The following is a 19,181-nucleotide window of genomic DNA, read 5'->3' on the forward strand; positions in this document are numbered from 1 at the left end:
TGTGCGTCTGAGTGCAAGCAGCATCATTCCAGCCTGGAGCTGGGTGGGGTGGGGGTGAGGCCTCCTCCAGGAGCCAGACTTCTTGTTTCTTTCAATGTCGGTGCTCCTAGAGGGTGAGGCAGGAAGAAGAGCTTCCCAGCCACCAGCACAGTCCGTTCTTCACAGTGCTGAGTATTCAGTGGGTGTTTAATAAATGAATACTTGGGGCTGGAATGTTAGAACAGAGGTGATGTCAGATCCCCTAGTTCATCTTTACCTTCTACTGAAGTTTGCAAAAGGGATAGCTATCTTGAAGAGAGGGGCAGAACTTTAGAATATGCCTGTTCCAGGGGAGCCCACCCCCCCACCCCCAGCACCCAAGAGAGTCCTGGTCCTTGTGAGACCTCTCAACACTGGCACCTTCCCACCCCTGTCCTTCCCTGAGGTGGGCCTCCACACACCCCACCCTTGCCAGGCTGACAAGTATAGCTTTTCCTGGTAGTCAGGCGGGACAGGAGTTTCCCCTACAGGGTCCTGTAAGAGACCACCAAATACCATCCTCATTTCAGATGCAGTTTCACCTGGAAAAATGTAGACAGCAAAGGGTCTCCCTTAGGAAATGGTTGCAAAGATGACAGGAAATTAGACGTGGAATCGCTGGACCCCCAATAGGGCCCTCTACAAGTGTGTGCATTGTTAATACCTAGGACAATTCCTAGGAAAATACAGATATGAACCTGTGCACACTCCCCGCGCTGCTCCTCAGCCAGCCAGCACCCACAACCCCCTCAGCAGTCCTGTCCACCCATCCCAGTCCAAGCTTTTCACCCCAAAGCTTCCCGCAGGATCCTTGGCCACCCTTCCCTCTCCCTCCTTGCAAGAGCAGGTGAGAAAGGCAAGAAGGGTTTGGTAAGAACAGACACTTTATTGCACACCATGGTGAGGGAGAGAGGAAGAGGGGTCTAGGGTGACAATGCCTCATCCCCTCCCCTGGGCTGAGTGGTTTTGACCCAGGGCTCTGACCAGCCATGGGACACATGGACTTGAATTGTTCTGAACTTATGCCAGAACCCAAAGTGACGGCCTGGTGTGTATGCTTGGGTCTGTACAAAGCAGAGCTTTCAATGAGAAGAGGCCCTAGGACCCCTCCCCCAGCCAAAGTCATGGGGTCCCAGTGAAGCAGCAGACCTCACATCTCAGGGCCTATTTGAAGGATCCAGGGATGCTCAGGGAGCCAGGTTCATTCTAACCAGTTTAGTTTCCAGCTCTTTTCACAGTGGGGAGTACTCTGGGGGAGTGGGGTGGGGCGTGGGGGTGAGGAAGGGCAGAAAAGCAGCCCCTCTGCCTGGTAATACTGCAGGCCTGTGCAGTGCCTGGGACCATGTCTCCTGGGCCCCAGCCTCATGACCCACACAGGCTGACTCGGAGCGGGGGTTCTCCTGGCACTGGGAAAGCAGCAACCCCTGCACATGTATTGCTGGAGGGCAGAAGCCGACCTCACTGGCATTAACTGATGTGCCCTACCTGTTCAGCCCCCATCTGGGCCTCGGGCTTCATGTTGCCTCAGTGAGGAGGGCGGAAGGCTCCCTGAGCAAGAAGCTGGTGATGGGGCTGGAGGGCAGGCACAGGTAGGGGATCAGGGGACTGTTGACTCTTTCAGGCACATCCCTGCCCTGGAGTTCCCTCTGCCTTCTGGTGGGCACTGTGTGGACAGCACCAAAGCCAGTGGGGGTGGGGACCCTGTGAAGGGACTTGGGGACCTGGTCCTCTCCTGCTACCTCCTGCTCCTCCAGGATTCTGGGGCTGGATCTTAGCTCATCAGGTGACCCCACCTGCCTTTGACTCCAAAGGCATCAAAAGCACAGTGGGGAGGGGGCAGGCGGCCCTTTTCAAACACTGTCAGGACTGCGTCAACGGCAAATGCAGCAGTGCTATGAGATCCCTCTTGGGGTCTCGCCATCTTAAGAATCCTAGTACTTTTCCTCTGGAGAAGAGCTAGCGATTCTACTGGGAACAGCAAGAAGCTGACTGGTAAATAAATTTGAGGATTTTTTTTTTTCCCTTAACGCCCTCCTTCCCTGTTTCTGGCAAACCCAGTGGTGTGAAGGCAATGAGTCACCAGCAAGAAACACATGCCTTTCCCCATAGCAGGGGGCTCCCGAGGCACCCTGCCGGCCCTGAGGCTCCCGATAGAGCCAAGAGGAGGAGGAGGAGGCAGGGGGAGGGAGCGTGGTCTTCAGGAAGGTGGTGAACACTGGGAGTCACAGATCAGCACGCTACACACACCCACACTCACGTATGTGCACACCATACACACAGCACGCACACACACACCCCGAGCTCTAGGCCCTACGTCTAACACACAGCGAAGACACAGCAAAAGGCTACAACGAGCACTAGCGCGCCCACACCTAGCAAGCACACAGCCCCAGCTCAGCCCCTCCCGCTGGGGCCTGGCCCAGCCACACGCTACAAAATTAAAAATATATCAAATATACAATGAAAATAGATCTGTACAGCACTGAGGATGAAAATAGTCCACCAGCCACAGTATAATATTGGGTTTGTCATTTAACAGCATTTACACCCACATGTACAGAGTGAATATACAATAGAAACAGAATATATAGAAGAGTATATATAGTAGAGTGTCTCTCCTGGGGCTCTGCTTTTCCTGTTGCTAATTCTGCTTGGGATTTGGCAAGGGGCCAGGTAGGAGGTGTTGTCGGGTGAGGGGGCCTACGGTGGGATGTTGTGCCCCAAAAGCTCATCTCTTTGGGGAGATGTGGGTCTCTCTCTCCCCTCAAACACTCAGGAAAGACAGGTAGGGCAGAGGGGGCTAGAAAGGGGAAGGTGTGGAAGAGGGATGAGTAAGGGAGATGGCAGGGTTGGGGGATAGACCGCTCCCAGGCTTGGGGGAACAGTAAGGAACTCGGGGGTGAAGGAGGGGACCCTGATTCTGGTCTGTCCCTCCAGGTCCTAAGAGCAATCTGAGCCACAAGAGTGACTTGTGACCCTTCGTGAGGGTGTCCGGGTTGAGCACTGTGGCCTGTTTCTGCCCTGCCCACCAGAGCTCTCAAAGATAGAGCCAGTATTCCCTCCTTTCTCCCTCCTTTCCTTCCTTCCCCCACCCCATCCGTCCATCCATCCATCTATCCATCCACCCCCACCCCCCAACTCATCCATCCATCCATCCATCCATCCATCCACCCCTACTCCCCAACCCATCCATCCATCTATCCATCCATCCATCCATCTCTCTGCAGACATTTACTCTTGGGTCAGGTTCCTCCCTGGCTGCACTCTGAGAATGGGTTCTCTTCCAGAGGAGGCCCTGAAGGTAATGGCAGGTGGGGTCGCTGTTGTCAGCTGCAGCCTTCTGCACAGACTGGCCTCCATCCTGAAGACCAGCCCTTGCCTTTGGCAGCCTCTACTGTCCACAGCACTGCCTATGGCACTGGCCACTGTGGGCCAGGAAGGCTTGGGAAAGGTTTCCAAGGTGTCTGCACATGATGTGCACACTGGGCAGCTGTGCTTGTGTAATAAGGAGAGTGAGTGGTGGCTCAAAGGGGCAGTGAAATTATCTGTCTTTCCGCAGGAGTGAGGCTTCCTGGGGATAAGCCCGTGAACTCCGGGGACCCCTGTTCCAGGGGAAAAGCTGCCACTAGACAGAACATTGGACCCCAGGTGAGGAGGGAGGGGAGTGTGCTTCACAATTGTGCTCCAAACCATCTAATTTGTGCTAGGAACCAACAATTTGTGCTCTGGAAACCTCTCCTTGCACTGTCCTTCTCTCTCCAGGAAAGAGGCAGAGGCCACCACTGTGGGCTGGGGAGGGGTGCTGGGGACAGGGAGATGGCTAAGCCCTAATTGAGGTGGGGAAGGTTCTGGTCCCGGTCACTGCACTCCCAGACAAGATGCAGGAGCACACACCACACACCCCAGGCAGGGCCAAGGACATGGGAAGATTCCACCCAGGGACCAGGGCAGAGGAGGTTCCTCACCTTCTGCTACCAAGGCTCATGCTGAAGCCAAGGGCAGCACATACCTCAGAAAACAGAACTTGGGGCTTCTGTCTAGGCCCTCCCAAGTCTGAGCTCTGAGCCCTGGCACACCTGCTCCCACCCTCCGCCTTCGAGCAGGTAGCCTCTTGGGCCAGGAGCAACCCCGTCTGGGCTGGGCAGGATGGTGTCCTGTTCCCATGGCAGAGTGAGCCAAAGTCCACTCTCCTTCCCCAGCCCCAAGGCCTCTCACCACCACCATCTGACCCCACAGCCCTAAGAACTGCAGGTGGCAAGTTACAGGGAGAGAGGGAGGTGAGTGACTCCTGCAATGGCCACTTGGAATCTCCCATGGACTGGGAGGCAGGACTGATGGGTTGTTCCAATTACATGGCTGCAATTTGGCGGAGGCTCTTGGAGGGCTAGATGAGTGGGGTCCTGAATTAGGAAACAGAGCTACTCCCAGCCTCCTGCTCAGGGCTAGGGAGCAGAGTCTACTGGGACTGAAGAGGGGAGTGAGGCAGGGCAGATCCTCTCTTCTTGGGCAAAGGGCCTGGCCTGGGCCTGGTGGCCACCTCAAGAAAGAGGCCAGGCCTGGACAAGTGGGCAGGTTGAGCGTGGGGGGAGAGGTGGGCAGGACTGGGGCAGTGGTCACAGCTCCGACTCAGGGGTGCTGGCCAGGAGGTAGCCGCTCCCATAGCGTCCATTGGGGTTACCGCTGGTCTCCAGGGGTGATGTGCTGCCGGGCCCCAGATAGGAACGGTGAGTGGGCATGGGGGAAGGTGCCTCACTGGGCACCTTGCTGAGGATGAAGCGGGTCTCATCGTTCTCCTCCAGGTTGGAGATGTCCTTCATCATGCGGCCCTTCTTGTAGGACACGGAGAGGGTGTTGGAGCCATCAGAGAGCAGGTGGAAGTGCCGCAGGACGAACACCACAGGGATGGGCAGCGTCGCCACGACGATGAGGGTGATCAGGAGTGCCATAGCCCAGTTGGGGAAATACAGGTAGCGCTCGGCAGCCTGCGGGTGGGCTGCCTTAAGGGCTGCTGCCGGCACTGTGACAGCACTCCCCACCCAGGCCCTCCAAGACTGCTCTCCTGCCCTCACCCATGGCCTTCCACTCCTCTCCCCTCCCACCATCCTGGCCAGGCACAGCCAAGGATGGGGGTTTACCTGGTCACCTTGGTGAAAGGGTCTAGGGTGGTTTCTCCTACTATAAAATGGACTAATTCCACTCCACAGGCATGGAGAGAGAATATGGGTTAGAAAGACTGGATAAGTGCATTAATCTTTCTGAGCCTCGGTGTCCCCATTTGTGCTACAGGGATGATGCCACCTCTGTCTTTGGCTTGTTGTAAGATTGCGGTTTAGGCGTGAGGCACCTGGCAAGGCCTGGCACATAGCAGCTGCCCTAGAAAGGTGTATCCCTATCAGTGGTTGCATTAAAGGCCTGAGAAGATGCAAATGTCCCTGGGGTTTGGGGCCCCACCCCTCACCTCCTCCTTGATCCAGGCGCTGTAGCCCGGGGGCGTGACCCCCAGCTGGATGATGCTGGCTGTGGTGAGCACAGCCATGCATAGTGGAGACACGAACTTCCACATGTAGAAATAGAAGCGGTAGGGGCGGAAGCCCAGCATCTCCGTCAGCTCCTGCATGAACCTGCCAGGCATAGCAGAGGGTCCAGCAGTTGGCATCCCTCAGTCACACCTCCCTCTTCCCCCATCACCATCTCCTCCAGAAAGTCTTCGTTTCCCAGTCCCTCCCTCCTGGGCTCTTCTATTCTTCACATTCAGTGCTCATTGTGTGTGGTCTGGCTGGTTTCTGGGAAGGCTCTACTGTCCTCCTCTAACCTCCTCTGATTCCGTCACATCATACCCCATCCAGAGATATGATAGGGCCCACCAGACACACCCTGGGCAGGTGCACGTCTGTTTTATGTATAGACAGCTTGTGTGTTCAGGGAGGGGCCTAGCCCTTTCACACTGGCCTGGCTGAAGGCTCCCCCTGCTGGAAAAGCAGTAGAAGTACACTTCTCTAGAGTCCAAAGGTAGAGAGCTGCCCTGACTCGGGTTTCTCACCAAGGGGTGAGCAGAATTCTGGAAGGCAGGCAGGCTTGTGCTTGAATGGCATACAAAAGAATCATCTTTACCTCAATAACCGCTAACTGAAATCTTGCATTACTTTCTATTATATTATGAATGCAAGCAAACACAGTAGTATTAACAATACCTGTGACTGTCACCAATAGATTATAGATATTTTCATATTACATCCCAGTTATTGAAAATATTGAGTCATCACTGATTTTCATCACTACTTCAAAGTTACCACTGTTATTAGATCTATAGCTAGATCTTGTAACAATGCATTAAAAATAAAGTGCTCATACATTACTATATCACAAATTTTAAATGATATTTCGCTATTTTTCAATATAATAAGTTTCTTATATAACCCTACACATTTTATCTTATGCATTTAAAGTAACATACAGGGACATCACCAGACTGCCGAAGGAGTCCAGGACACAAAAATCAGCCAGAGTCCTTTGTGGCAGTGTCTTACAGCCCTGGCCCACAGCAGGTGGAAGCAGAGGAGTGTCCTTCCCCCCACTCCCTGTCCCCTCCTGTGCTCTCCTAGGAAGCAGACGGCCCCTGTGAAAGAGCCCCACTGCCAAACCAGGTCCAGGCATCAGGGAGGGTCAGACCAAGTGGGTTAGTGGAGGTGGGTCTTGCCAAGGACAAGGACAATGTGGTCATGGTCGATGCTGAGTGAGTCAGAGAGACCTAGTTCTAGAACTCCTGGGAACACGTATTTGCCCTAACATGAGGGATGAGGCCAAGAGTTTACAGTAAGTGTACAACTGCCCTAGGCTTAGGCTGTGAGACCCAATCCTTTCTTAGAGCTGAATCCTCTTACCCTGCACAACCCCAAACTTGGGGCCAAAATCATACCTCATCTCATCTCATACCCCTATCTAGACCCTTACAATTGTGAACCAGGCTGCTGAAGTCTACACGTTCTCGGAGGGCAAGAGCCTCTTGTAGACCCACTAAGCCTTTCACAAAAACTTAACAGAATTCTGAAGAGTTGGTACCCAGGAAAGGTGCTGTGGTAATTTAAGGATGATGCCAGGACCTGCACCCAGGACACCCAGTCCTCAGACTGGCTCTGTTTCTCCCTGGACAAGTGGCCTTAGGCAGCCATGTCCTTGCACTACACCTCAGTTTCCCTAAATGATCCGTAAGGGCACTTTCAGCTCTGCCATTGTGACCCTATGATCTGCCTCTCCAGGGAGTCATGATAGGACAGACCCCTCCTCCCATCCCACCTTTCCCCCATGTTCCTCTTACTTCTTGGTTCCATAAATCCAGGCCACAGCGATGTTCTCAAGGATGACGATGAGAGTGAGTGGCAGGGTGGCCGAGTAGTCATCGAACATGGTGACAAAGTAGTTTCCGGAGCGCTGGACGAACAACAGCCCCACGAGGAATGCAAAGACACAGCAGCCCACTACAGAGAGCCGGGAGGCCGGTTTGGGGGCAAAGGTGCAGGGTGGGCGGGGCCCTGGGGGTCTCGGGGGCACCCAGGCCCCTCCCATCACATCCCTCCCCCAAGCATGCCTGCAGCCCTCCTGCCAGCAGGCTCAGTCCTGCACGAGGGATCCAGATGCTCAGGTTCTGAGCCCCGCTCTACTAGTCGGGGAGCACCTGAGGAAGGCGTTGTGTCTAACTTTCATCCCATGCCTCTGCCCCAGCACAGGGCCTGGCCCGTGGCAGGTGCTCTACTTAATTGCTGTATTTAACTTAAATGATTCATCTGATTGTTACCAGTCTTTTTCTCCACCTCAGTTTCCCCATTTGAGAACAGAAAGATACCCCGCTCTAGGGATGCAGATGAGAGGTATCCCTCTATGGGCCCTAGATCAATGCAGCAAACCCCGAAGGGAACTGTGGACACAGCCCGGGACTGGAGTGACAAAGATGGAACAGGGCGCAAGGCCAGTGAGTGCCCCTGCCCAAGACGACTCAGCACCCACTTCCCAAGATGACTCAGCAGGCCCTTGGGGAGAGGGGCAAGTGAACTAACAAAGGGGCCTAGATGCAGGCCTCCCGGCTCATGTTTGCTCCAGATTTCCAAGTAGCTTTCTCTTCCTGGCTTGTGAGTGCTAATCACTGAGTGGCACAGCCAGGCTCCGGCTGTGTCCCAGTGTGGGGTGGAGCCTTCTGGGTGTGGGGTCATGAAGGACCCAGTCAGAAGCCAGAATGGAATTGTTGTCTACAAGGGCAGCCTGCAGAGCCTGGGCATGGGGGCAGGGAGGAGTTACCTGTGAACATCTCCTTGGGCACCTTGAAGGTGTCGATGATGGGCGTGGTGATACCTGCCATGGTCCCGATCATGCTGCCCAGGCCCAGGTTGATAAGCATCAAGAAGAACATGACGGACCAGAACGGGGAGGCGGGGAAGTGCGTCATGGCCTCAGTGAAGGCGATGAAGGCCAGGCCTGTGCCCTGTACGGACTGAAGGTGGGGTGGAAAGCAGGGCCTGTGAGGTCACCCCTCCCCAGGGAGCCCACTGCTTCCTTCCCTCTGCCCTTCGAACTTTTGGAATAACTATTCCCTCTTTCACAGGGGTTCCCACCTCCACCTAAATCCTGTTGATTTTGGCCAGTGGGTCTCGAACTTTAGCAGGCATTGGAATCCCCTAGAGGTAGCTCAAAAACACCAACTTGGGAGTTCACCTGTGGGACCTGGAATCTAAAGGTTGTACCAGGAGCTTAGGTGATTCAAGTGAAGATGCTCATGTTTAGAAATACACCCAGCTCAGGACCCTGCTCCTCTAAGATGTCTTTCCTGATTGCTCCAGCCACACTGTGGCCGCTCCCAGCTCAGAACTTCTGAACTGCAGATCTTCATGCAGTGGTCTCAGCCTCGGCTCTCAATGGAAGCACACCGGAGCCTTTAGAAACACCGACACCTGGGTCTCACCCCAGGGACAATGACTGGATTGGTCTGGGGTGAAGCTGGGTGTCAGAGTTTTTTTTAAAAACAAACAAAAATACCCCAGGAACTCTAATGGGTAGCCAAGGTAGAGAATCACTGCTTTAATGCTTGGGCCATGCTTGTGGGTCAGGTGACCACACACTGCCCCCTGTCACTTACACGTTGCCCTGTAATGTTCAGTGATTGTAAGGGAACATTTCTTCCCCACTAAGTGAGTGTATAATCTTGTCATTTGAATGCTATCGGAGTTGTATTGTATGAAAACACTGCTATAAACCTAGTTTTATTCAGAGAACCAGGCCATGCCCATGAGAACTGAGCAGGGTTTCAGAGAGTGTGAAAAGGGGAGGTCCTTTATGCTGCCAGTTACCTGGGGAAGAAACTAGGGCAGTGGGCCCGAGATTGGGCTCTTTTGCTCTTGATCCGCAGGGAAAGGGTTGGGGTGCAGGATGCAGCTCCCTCAGCATTAGGATGGTACCATCCAATGGAGCTGACTTTTAACATAGAGCCCAGGGAAAGCACCCCCTTCCCCAGTCCCATGAAGGACAGGGTTGACCCAGGCTGATGGGAGCTGGCTCCGCCCCATGTGAGCCTTGGCTCCAGCCTGGTTCCCAAGATGCTGTGGGTATGTCCCTTTCCTGTTACCCCTTCTAACAGAACAGTCATTTTGAAAGTGTCCAGCTATGTAAGTATAAATAGAAGCAAGGTGTCCTAACTTGGGCCTGAGCACTGAGGAGGAGTCAGCACCCCCAGGACCACCCTAAAGTCTAAGAGTCATCATGGCAGTGAGATTGGAATGGGGACAGGTTGGGGAGGGGCAGAAGCATCAAGAGGTGATTCTGAGCATGGGCTCTGGACCCAACTAACTGGATTTGGACCCAACTAACTGCCTCTCTCACTTACTAGTTGTGAGACCTTGATCAAGCCCCCCATCTCATAGGCTACTCATCTGTAAGGTAGGGAACAATATGAATACTCAACTCATAGAGCTGTCTTGAGCGTCAAAAGAGATAGACAGCAACGGGCAAACACTAACTTCAACACTTCTTTGATGCACACCATGTCAAGGCACTGTTCTGAGTACATTACCTGTGGCAGTGACTGATGCACGAGAAGCCCACTCAGTAAATGGAAACATCATCCCATACACTTACTGTGACTTCTGAGAGGTGTGTGTCTGCCCTACTTCTTGTCTAGGCTCAAGCCTACCTCTGGGCAGGGACTTTGGCCAATACCTTTCTTCCCTTTCACTCCCTCTGGACACACAGCAGATCCTTGCTTACCAAGTAAACTAATGACTACCTGTCAGCATCCTGAGGCCTGAGCCCAAGCTCCCGCCGGCCACAGCTGCTCTCTGGGTTCCTGCCTGTCCTGGGAAGGGCAGCCTGTCCCCGCACCTTGTCCAGCTCATCCTCCAGAAGGCAGGGGTCAAGGCCCAGGGCTGAGAACTGGTCCTCCTTCACGGTCATGATGACATTGTACATCTCCATGTAGTCCTTTGTGGTCAGGTGGGAGAAGTTGACGTGGGGTGGGATGAGGTCCCGGCTCAGGACGTTGGTGTTAAGGTACCCTAGGATTTTCTCAGCATTCCTGCAGCACAAAACCGAGAGGACCAGGTAAGAAGGCAGGGGTGGGCAATGGGTGAGATCCTGGAGGCTCTTCCCAGGCACCCAGGTGGGACCCTCATGGGTCACTGACAGAGGCATCTCTGAGCTTGTCCCTGTGGCCCGGAGCTGGGGACAGAGAGTGCTCCTCTGATCTCCATTCCTCAGTCTGAGTGGAGGGGACCTCTCTCCCCATGCACACCTGCGCCCCCACCCCTGCCCACTCCCAGGTAAGGTAGACAGGGAGAAGGAGGGACAGGAGGAGAGATGCCACCTACTCGACCACACACTTCTCATTCATGATGTTGGCCTTGAAGCCCAGCACAGCAAACACCACAAGGGTGGCCAACACTGACGTGAAGAAGTTGATGAAGGACACCAGGGCGGCATCGAAGTGGCAGTTGTTGTCCTGCTTATTGTAGCTGGAGAAGGCAATGACACCACCAAAGCCCAGGCCCAAGGCAAAGAAGACCTGGGTAGCTGCCTCCCGCCACACCTGGGGGTCCAGCATCTTGTCCAGCTATGGCAGAAGACCAAGGCAGGAGGAAGAAAAGAGACACAGAGAGGATGGTTTTATTCATGTGCACTCCCCCTTTCTCACATGCACACCCCCTTTCTCAGCCTCAACAGAGTTCAGAGGCAGCAGCCCATAGTGGTAAGAAGCTGTGTGAACTTGGGCAATTTCCCTACTCCTCTGAGCCTCAGTTTCCCCAATACGCAGATCACAGGAGTATCAACTTCAGAGGATGACTGTGAGGACTTGGTAAGACAACATAAATGCTGAGTGCTTACATAGTAATTTAACTGCTACCATGGCTTCCCATGCAGCCATCATACTAAGGAACATCGTCAAGGCCATCACATATGGTCATGTAGTACACAGCTCTAGAGAGTGCCATTCACTTGGACTACAGTGTGACAAGTGCCTCCTAGAGTCCTGCAGTGAACAGCTTGCACAGCAGCACAAGAAAACTGAGAATACCAGAATCTCCCTGACGCCTTCTCCACCTCAAACTCCTCTACCTCATGAAAGGAAAAAAAACCTAAACCACCTGCTTTTCCCCACCACCACCCAACCTGAAGCACAGAACCTAGACAATTCCTGGAGAAAGGGCCTCCACCTAAGCTTCCATCTGCCCTCATACCTGACAGGAGCCTGAACTGCAACAGCATTTGGATGGCATGGAGCAATTTCCAAAGCCCCTTTCCAACCTATTTTCCTTTTATTGTTTGTTCCTTGGGGCAGGGACCAAGCCTTGGACCCAGCACAGAGCTTTAGAGTCTCAGACAGATCCAGATCCAAATCCTGACTCCCATCTTTAAATGGCTATGAAGCTTTCGGTAAGTGGCACTGACTGTGTTATGAGCTTCAGATTACTCATCTGAAAAAAAGGGAATAGTAATAGAGTCTCGGAGTGAACGTGAGGATCAAATGTATAGCAACAAGTAATGCCTGTACATAGTGGCACTCAATCCCAAGAGAATGAGGCTGACCTCGTCAGGACAGGGTGTTTTGTGTTTTGCGGGGGTGCAGGAAGCAAGGATTACTATTCATGTTTTTAAAGGGTAAACTGAGACCCCAAAGATGAAATGACTTGCTCAAGGTAATGGAGCTTGTTAGTCGGGGCAGAGTGATAACTAAAATATAGATATTCTGGGCCAGGCCCCCGCCCCCGGCCCCAGCACCAACTCCTGACTCAGTTTTTCTATCACCTATACTCTTTAAAGCATTTTCCCCTGCGACCTTTGCTGCTGAGGTGAACCTAAGTGACCTCACTCCAGACAGACTAAGGAGGCAAGGAGCCAATTAAGAGAGTTCACTTCCCTGTGGTGACAAGCCCTGTGTGGGTCCTGGCCCGGCTGCCCCTTCTGAGTACCTGTGGGTAAGTCCTCACCTGAACAGTGAGGTGTTGGACTTTAGGGTCCGTCTGGACTTCAGCTGTCTTTAATATCACAGCCCTAAATAACATCCAGGACACAGGGCCCACCTGCCATCATCTCAGCAGCTTCCTAGGCATGTCTCAACTCCTGGCAGCACTCCAACAGCTGAGATGTTGGCAAGCTCAGAGCGCTGGCAGAGCAGTGAGGCTGAGGGCGGCACCCCCATGCTGAGGGGAAAGAGGTGGGGGATGGTAGTCGAGCCTTTGAGCTTCAGGGCCTGGGCACAAATGGAGACCCAGGAGGACTGCCTGGTCAGACAGCATGTGTACTCCAGGGGAGATTAAGGTCCCCCATCCAGCACAAAATAAGTAAAACCATCTTTAGTCCACCAAGAAAGCCCAGAACCCAGGCCTTAAGGATCTAAGGGCCCCTTGGCATCTATGAGGAGACCCTCTCCCCAGCCCACCCCTGTGTACTTATTAGGTATAAGGTGTCAAGGCCTCCCTGTGGCAATGACATGTAGCCACTCATCCATCAATCTCTGAGCACCTGCTGTGGGCCAGGCCTGGTGCTAGGCGATGCAGAGGCCATGGGGAATAGAAGCAATCAGGCTCTCCAAGTTTACATTCTAGTTGGAGAGAGACACATTGGTCAAATGATCCCACGAACAAATGCTAAATTGCAAATGTGACAAGGGCTGTGAAGGCTGGGCACCCAGTGCTTGGAGAGCCCATAAGAAGGGGATCTGAACAAGTTGGGAGGCCAGGCAAGGCTTCCCAGAAGAAGGGGTCCTCAAGCTGACATTTGAAAGCTGATGAAAGCGAGGCCACAAGGGGAGGGAAGAGCATTCGGGAAGAAGCATGGACAGAGGTCCTGAGATAGGACAGAGGATGGTGTGTAAAAGGGAATGGAAGGTGCCAGGGTGGCTGAAGCAGTGAGGACGAGGTGGGGGTGGCACAGGTAGGGCTGGGAGAGGAGAGAAGTTCGATCAAAGGCCTGTACAGATCCTGTCTTCACCCTAAGAAAGCACCTAACCCAAGAAGCCACCGAGGGGTTTAAAGAAGTGGGGACACAATCATGTGCATTTCCAAAAGAAGTAAGTGGATTCAGCAGACCTTCGAGGAAGCGGCTTCTGGGGTCCAGGCTGGAGGGGACAGTGGCTTTGCTAAGGGGCTGGGTGGTGCCAATGGAGAGATCTTCGCAGGACAAACCAAGGAGACCTTCGGGATGGACTGGAGATGGGAGATGCTGGAGAGGGAGAGGCCGAGGTGAGGGCCATGTCTCTGGCCTGCATACCTGAGCAGGTGGAGATGGGGACAGTGGGAGAAGAACAGGTCGATGGTGTTGGGCCGGGAGGATCAGGACATTAGTTCTACAAAGGTTGAGCTGAATGTGTCTTTAAGACATCTAAAATGAAATGCCAAGTGGTCTGCTGGACAGATGAGCCTGGAGTCAGAGAGAGACAAGCTGGAGATAGACTTTCTGAGTAGCAGGTGTGCTGGCAGGAGCTGCGGCTGTGGCTGTAGTTACAGAGGGATAAGAAGCAAAAGCCTGCTCCTATCTCCAACACTGAATGCAGGGAAGAGGGAGAGTCTCCTGAAAGGGAGTCAGAGAAGGAGAAGCAGCAGAGGCAAGAGGAAAACCCAGAGCCTGGAGGAGGAAGGGTCAGTGCTGCCAGTGAAAGACCCTGAGGGAGTCCACGCAGGAGGCCACAGGGGGCTTCAGAGGCTTCCTCGGAGTTGCTCCCTGGCAAGAAACCAGGGGAAGTGAAGAAAAGAGAGAGGCAGAGGGGAGGAAATGGAGGCAATGTGGGTAAGCAGGTCCTCGGAGAAGCAAGCCTCGGATCAGGAGGAGAAGGGCAGTATCAGGAGAAGGCTATGAAATCAACAAAGGGTTGCATTTTTATATGTTGTCTTGATTTCTTTTTTGTTTTTGTTTTCAATGGAGTGTCTTGAAAAGCTGGAGGGTAGGGATCGGGATGGGGTGGGAAGCTGTCCTCCATAGGACCACCCTTGGGCTGCTCATTTGAGAGAGGAGGGAGGGAGGACAGGATGGGGCAGCTGCAGGCAGGTTTTATGGTCGGTTTCTGTCTCTGTCATCTGAGGGAGTTTCTTGGCAGCTTCTGTTTTCCCTGTAAAGCAGGAGGCAAAATCATCTGCTGGGGATGAGTATGCCGGAAGGAAGGTCAGAGGGTGTGAAGGATTGGAAGGGTTTAAAATAGCCACAGCGGAGCATGGGAGAGCCAGGTGACCAGAGAAACAGGGCAGGGCTGTCCTGTACTGCTGGGGGCCCACCCCCTTGCATAGGCGGATGTCTGGTTTTTAAAGTAAGATGAAATGTTACCTTCTTTACAAAAGTAATACAGGCCCACGGTTCCTTATCTAAAAGCCCTGGGGGCTGACTGGTTTTGGAGTACAAGCTTTTGTTTCTAATTTAATTTTAGAAAGGTAATGTGATGCATATGCTACTTAATTACATATCACCCCCAGCGGGGTCTGGGGCAGCACCCTGTAATCAAACACGTTAGTATTTCTGCAGCAAAATATGAATATTCACACCAAGTGAATCAATAAAGACTATAAATAGCCTCACATCTGTGCAGGTCATTTTGCTTCCAAGTGAGTTCTGGAGGATCAAAACCAAACCAAACCAATTTTTGTTTTTCATGGCTATTTGGATTTTGGTATTGTGGATAAGGAAATGGGGGCCTGTACTGTGCCTAGTAGAAATTTGGAGAATAGAAAAGGAGAAGAAAACAATCATAGTTCCACCGGGAAAGGACTTGCGTTAATTCCCATCTCTTGGGTGAGTTTTTGAAAAATAATTTTTCAAGAATGCTCCAGAAATGGGCATAAGGGTGACTTATGCCTGGAAGGCATGCTGGCTGGCCTCCTCTGGTATTCGCAAATGTCAATCACAACAGCCCTACCACAATCTGCTGGAGCCTGGGCGCTTCTCCTAGGCTAGAAACCAGCACCTCATGGGAGGGCTCTGAGCAGTTTGGTGAGTTCTAACTAAGAAGAATTATGAAATTTTCTAAAAGAAGGTATGTTGAGATTATTAAATCAAGTTTAGCCTAAAGCTGCCTCCTTACATATTTTAAGTTTGGCCTAAAGGTTTCTCTGTACATCATGAACTGTAAGAAGTGGAGGTGTAAACAGACTGTAGCCTACCCTTGTGCCAATCATTGAGTTTTGGCCAATCAAATGTGGCCAACTGCTTGAACCAACTTCAAATAAGGCAAACGACAAGCTGTGACCAATCCAGCTGTTTCTGCACCTCACTTCCGTCTTCCGTAAGTCACTTTCCTTTTTCTGTCCATAAATCTTCTTCCATCACATGACTGCACTGGAGTCTCTGAACCTACTCTGGCTCGGAAGGCTGCTCGATTCGCGAATTGTTCATTGCTCAATTAAACTTTTACATTTAATCTAGCTGAAGTGGGTTTTTTTTGTTTTTGTTTTTGTTTTTTAACAAGATGAACACAGCTCTGGTCACGTCGCTTGCATGCTGAAAAATATCTGATGGTTCCCCACTGTCTTCTAGAAAATCTTTTTCCATTCCTTTATGTTCTGAACATTCTACATGCAGGTAGCTTACTCCTCTTCAAAAGCACACCTCTGGCCTTTGCCTAGGCTGTAATTTTTTCCTGAAATTCCCTTCCTCCTACTCACTTTCTGGTAAACTCCTACAAATTTCTCAAAACCCACCATGAATATCATTTCTTCGTTAAAGTTTTTCCTAATTGCCTCTGGTCCTTGAGCTCTCACAGCTCTTGTCAATACCCACGTCACAGGTTTATGTGTCTCGTCTCCTTTCAACACTTTGTGCTTAGGGGTGGAGCCCATCTCCTCTCCTGTTTGTATGAACAGTGCTGGCACGTGTGAGAGAAGGAAAGAGTCGGGAGCAAGAGAGAGAGAGAGAGACTAGACAAAAGCTGACCTTTTTCTATGAGTTGTGAGCTGAGCAGGAGGGACCAGACAAGGGGCTACAAAGTTGTACCAGCCTTTTGGGCTAAGATGCTGTCTTCTAGAATAAGAGGACGATCTTAGGACTTCAAACTTCTACTTTCTAAAACATGGCTATTTTAATACTGGCTTCATTTTATTATCCTTTCCTCTTCTCTTTCTTTCCTTTTTTTTTTTTTTTGGTAATTATTTCCTTTTTTATCTATGTCAATCATTTTCACAAAAAGGTCCAGACTACCTGTGAGACCCAAATTCATACCATCATTAAGATTTCCATCACACCCTAAACCTAAAAGGTTTAGGATAAATAAAGATGTGAATAAATTCCTCAGCCTAGTAACACTTCAGGGTCAAATTTCATAAATGGAGACAGCCACTCCTGGGAGGATACCACAATCCCAAACTGCAGATCAGAGCTGGCCCTATATAGCTTGGCGATTTCTTGGAGGATGGAATATTCAACAACTTTGGATAGAACAAAAATTTGTTTGTTAAGATTGCTCTTTTTCCACTAAAAAATTATGGAATATTTATTATAAAATGTACAAAGGTAGAGAAGATAGTGTAATGAATACCTATCACCCACATACGTATCACCCAGCAAATTGATGGAACCAAATCTGACGTTGACAGGGCCCAGGAAAGCATCTGAGGGTGAACTTGACCTTTGAGGAGAAAAGTGCCTGGTGCAGGTGGTCCCTGGGCACCCTCCCTTCCAGCCTGCAGCTCAGAGGGGTACTCTTGCTGATGGAGATGACCACAGATGCCCAGTGCTAATCTGGGGGTAAATTGAGCCTGGCACCTTCAGTACAGAATGCTTATTGTTCCTTGCATTTAAAGGGGCTCTTTCCAGGATTCCTGGGGTGATGGTGCATGATTCTAACAAGCAGCAACAGAGGATGAACCCCCGGCCAGACTCAGAAAACCCCACGCCCCTTCCAGGCATCAGGATGTGACTGCAAGAGGAGGATGGGCAATGGACTTTTCCCTCAGAAAAGAAGGCTCGCCCCCTCCTCGGGGTGTCTGCTCTAAAACAGAGGAACAGCTTCCTGCCAATTCTTCAGCATGATGGCTGAACTACTTCCTCACTCAGGGAAACAAAGTGTATCAAGGTGTTTGACTCGTGGGCATGATGATGCTTTTGAGCCCACAAGCAGCTGCTGAGCCCTAGCCTGAGCGCATGCGTGACAGGAGCACACACCTTGCTTCTCAGCACTGCTGTGCATCTGCTGGTGTGGAGCCAGCCGGGGCCACGAAGCACCAGATGGCACTGGAGCATTGGGCTCCCGCTGCCCAAGAACAGTGTCACCTTCACAAGGGACGAGGATAATAATAGCTAACATTTACCACATGCTCTCCACTTGCCAGGAGCAGTCCTAAGCACTTTCCCGACAACCCCACTGGGGAGGTGCCACTGTCCACCCCATCTTGCCATTGCGGAAACTGAGACCCTGAGGGTAAAGGAACTTGCCCAACAACTGCTGAGTGATGAGGTAGAGTCTGAACCAGATCGTCTGGCTCCAGAGCCCACGCTCTGATAATGAGGCTGGGCCACCTTCATCATCCTGCTGAGAAGCCCTCTCTCTAACTGTGGGAGTCAAGAAGCTCCACCCCTAACCTCCACCCCTGGGCCTTCCGAACTTGCAGAGAACCCACTTCTCTCCTCTAGGAGTTGATGCACACCCCTGATCCCTCAGTCTCCTTTTCCTCATCCCTGTATCCTGTAACACCTGGTTCTTCTTCTCCAGATGTACCCATGATGTCAGTTTCCGGTGTACTCCCCTGTGATATTTTATGCGTATACCAGCAGTATACACACACACATACATTACATACACATATACATACACGCACGTGAATATGTGTGGGTGTGTTCCTCTTTTTCCCTACTGTCCACACCAGAGTGGTCACGGAACTCTCCACACTCCTGGGGCCACTGCCCTTGCTCCCAGCCTCGGCACTTCCTCAACGTGCTAAGTTGGGAACCCACAGAGTCCCAGAGCTCCTGGCACACTGCCCCTTCTGCTCTTGCCCACTCATAGCCTCCTCCCTACAGTTATCCACCCTTTCTGTGCTTCAGTTTTCCCATCTGCACAGTGGTGATAATGAGAGTACCGACCTCTCCAGGGTTGTTAGGAGGTTTAAATGGGTTAATATATGCAAAGTGCACACAAAAGTGCCTGCTACAGAGTAAGCACCATCCACTGTAAAACACGGGCTTCTGGGCTGCGCGCAGAGGCTCACATCTATAATCCCAGCACTTTGGGAGGCCGAGGTGGGCGGATCACAAGGTAAGGAGATCGAGACCATCCTAGCTAACATGGTGAAACCCCTACTAAAAATACAAAAAATTAGCCGGGCATTGTGGCACATGCCTGTAGTCCCAGCTACTTGGGAGGCTGAGGCAGGAGAATCGTTTGAACCCGGGAGGCGGAGGTTGCAGTGAGCCGAGATCGCGCCACTGCACTCTGGCCTGGGCAACAGAGCGAGACTCCGTCAAAAAAAACAAACAAAAACAGAAAAAACAGGCTTGTATAATTGCCTCACTGATCGTCGGAAACAGCGTGCTTTCAGAGATGTTCAAATGTGAAAAACTGTCTATCTTGGAGTTGCGGAAGTGTTGGCGATCTCCATGCTGGAGAGTCCACTGCACACTCCTGACCCCTAGCCTCCAGGGGGCCCTTCGTGCTGCCACTGCCCACACATTTCTCCCATCTCTTACACAGTTACTTCACACTCACTCCT

At 51.9% G+C, this 19,181-nt stretch overlaps 1 protein-coding gene and 1 pseudogene across 1 annotated transcript in view; both read right to left on the minus strand.

Moving 5' to 3' along the window:
- Positions 1–884: 884 nt before the first annotated feature.
- Positions 885–19,181, minus strand: part of SLC6A17 (solute carrier family 6 member 17) — a 51,642-nt gene continuing 33,345 nt past the window's right edge. The window contains exons 7-12 of the mRNA XM_016925880.4: positions 10,866–11,107; positions 10,381–10,573; positions 8,308–8,500; positions 7,334–7,493; positions 5,477–5,639; positions 885–5,000 (exon numbers count right to left, since the gene is read on the minus strand). Of these exons, the coding sequence (XP_016781369.1) occupies positions 4,632–5,000; positions 5,477–5,639; positions 7,334–7,493; positions 8,308–8,500; positions 10,381–10,573; positions 10,866–11,107 (1,320 nt within the window). The 3' untranslated portion in view covers positions 885–4,631. The remainder of the gene's footprint in view (positions 5,001–5,476; positions 5,640–7,333; positions 7,494–8,307; positions 8,501–10,380; positions 10,574–10,865; positions 11,108–19,181) is intronic.
- Positions 2,508–3,235, minus strand: LOC101059166 (uncharacterized; annotated as a pseudogene).

The sequence above is a fragment of the Pan troglodytes genome, chromosome 1 (assembly GCF_028858775.2).
Source record: "Pan troglodytes isolate AG18354 chromosome 1, NHGRI_mPanTro3-v2.0_pri, whole genome shotgun sequence".
Lineage (NCBI taxonomy): Eukaryota > Metazoa > Chordata > Mammalia > Primates > Hominidae > Pan > Pan troglodytes.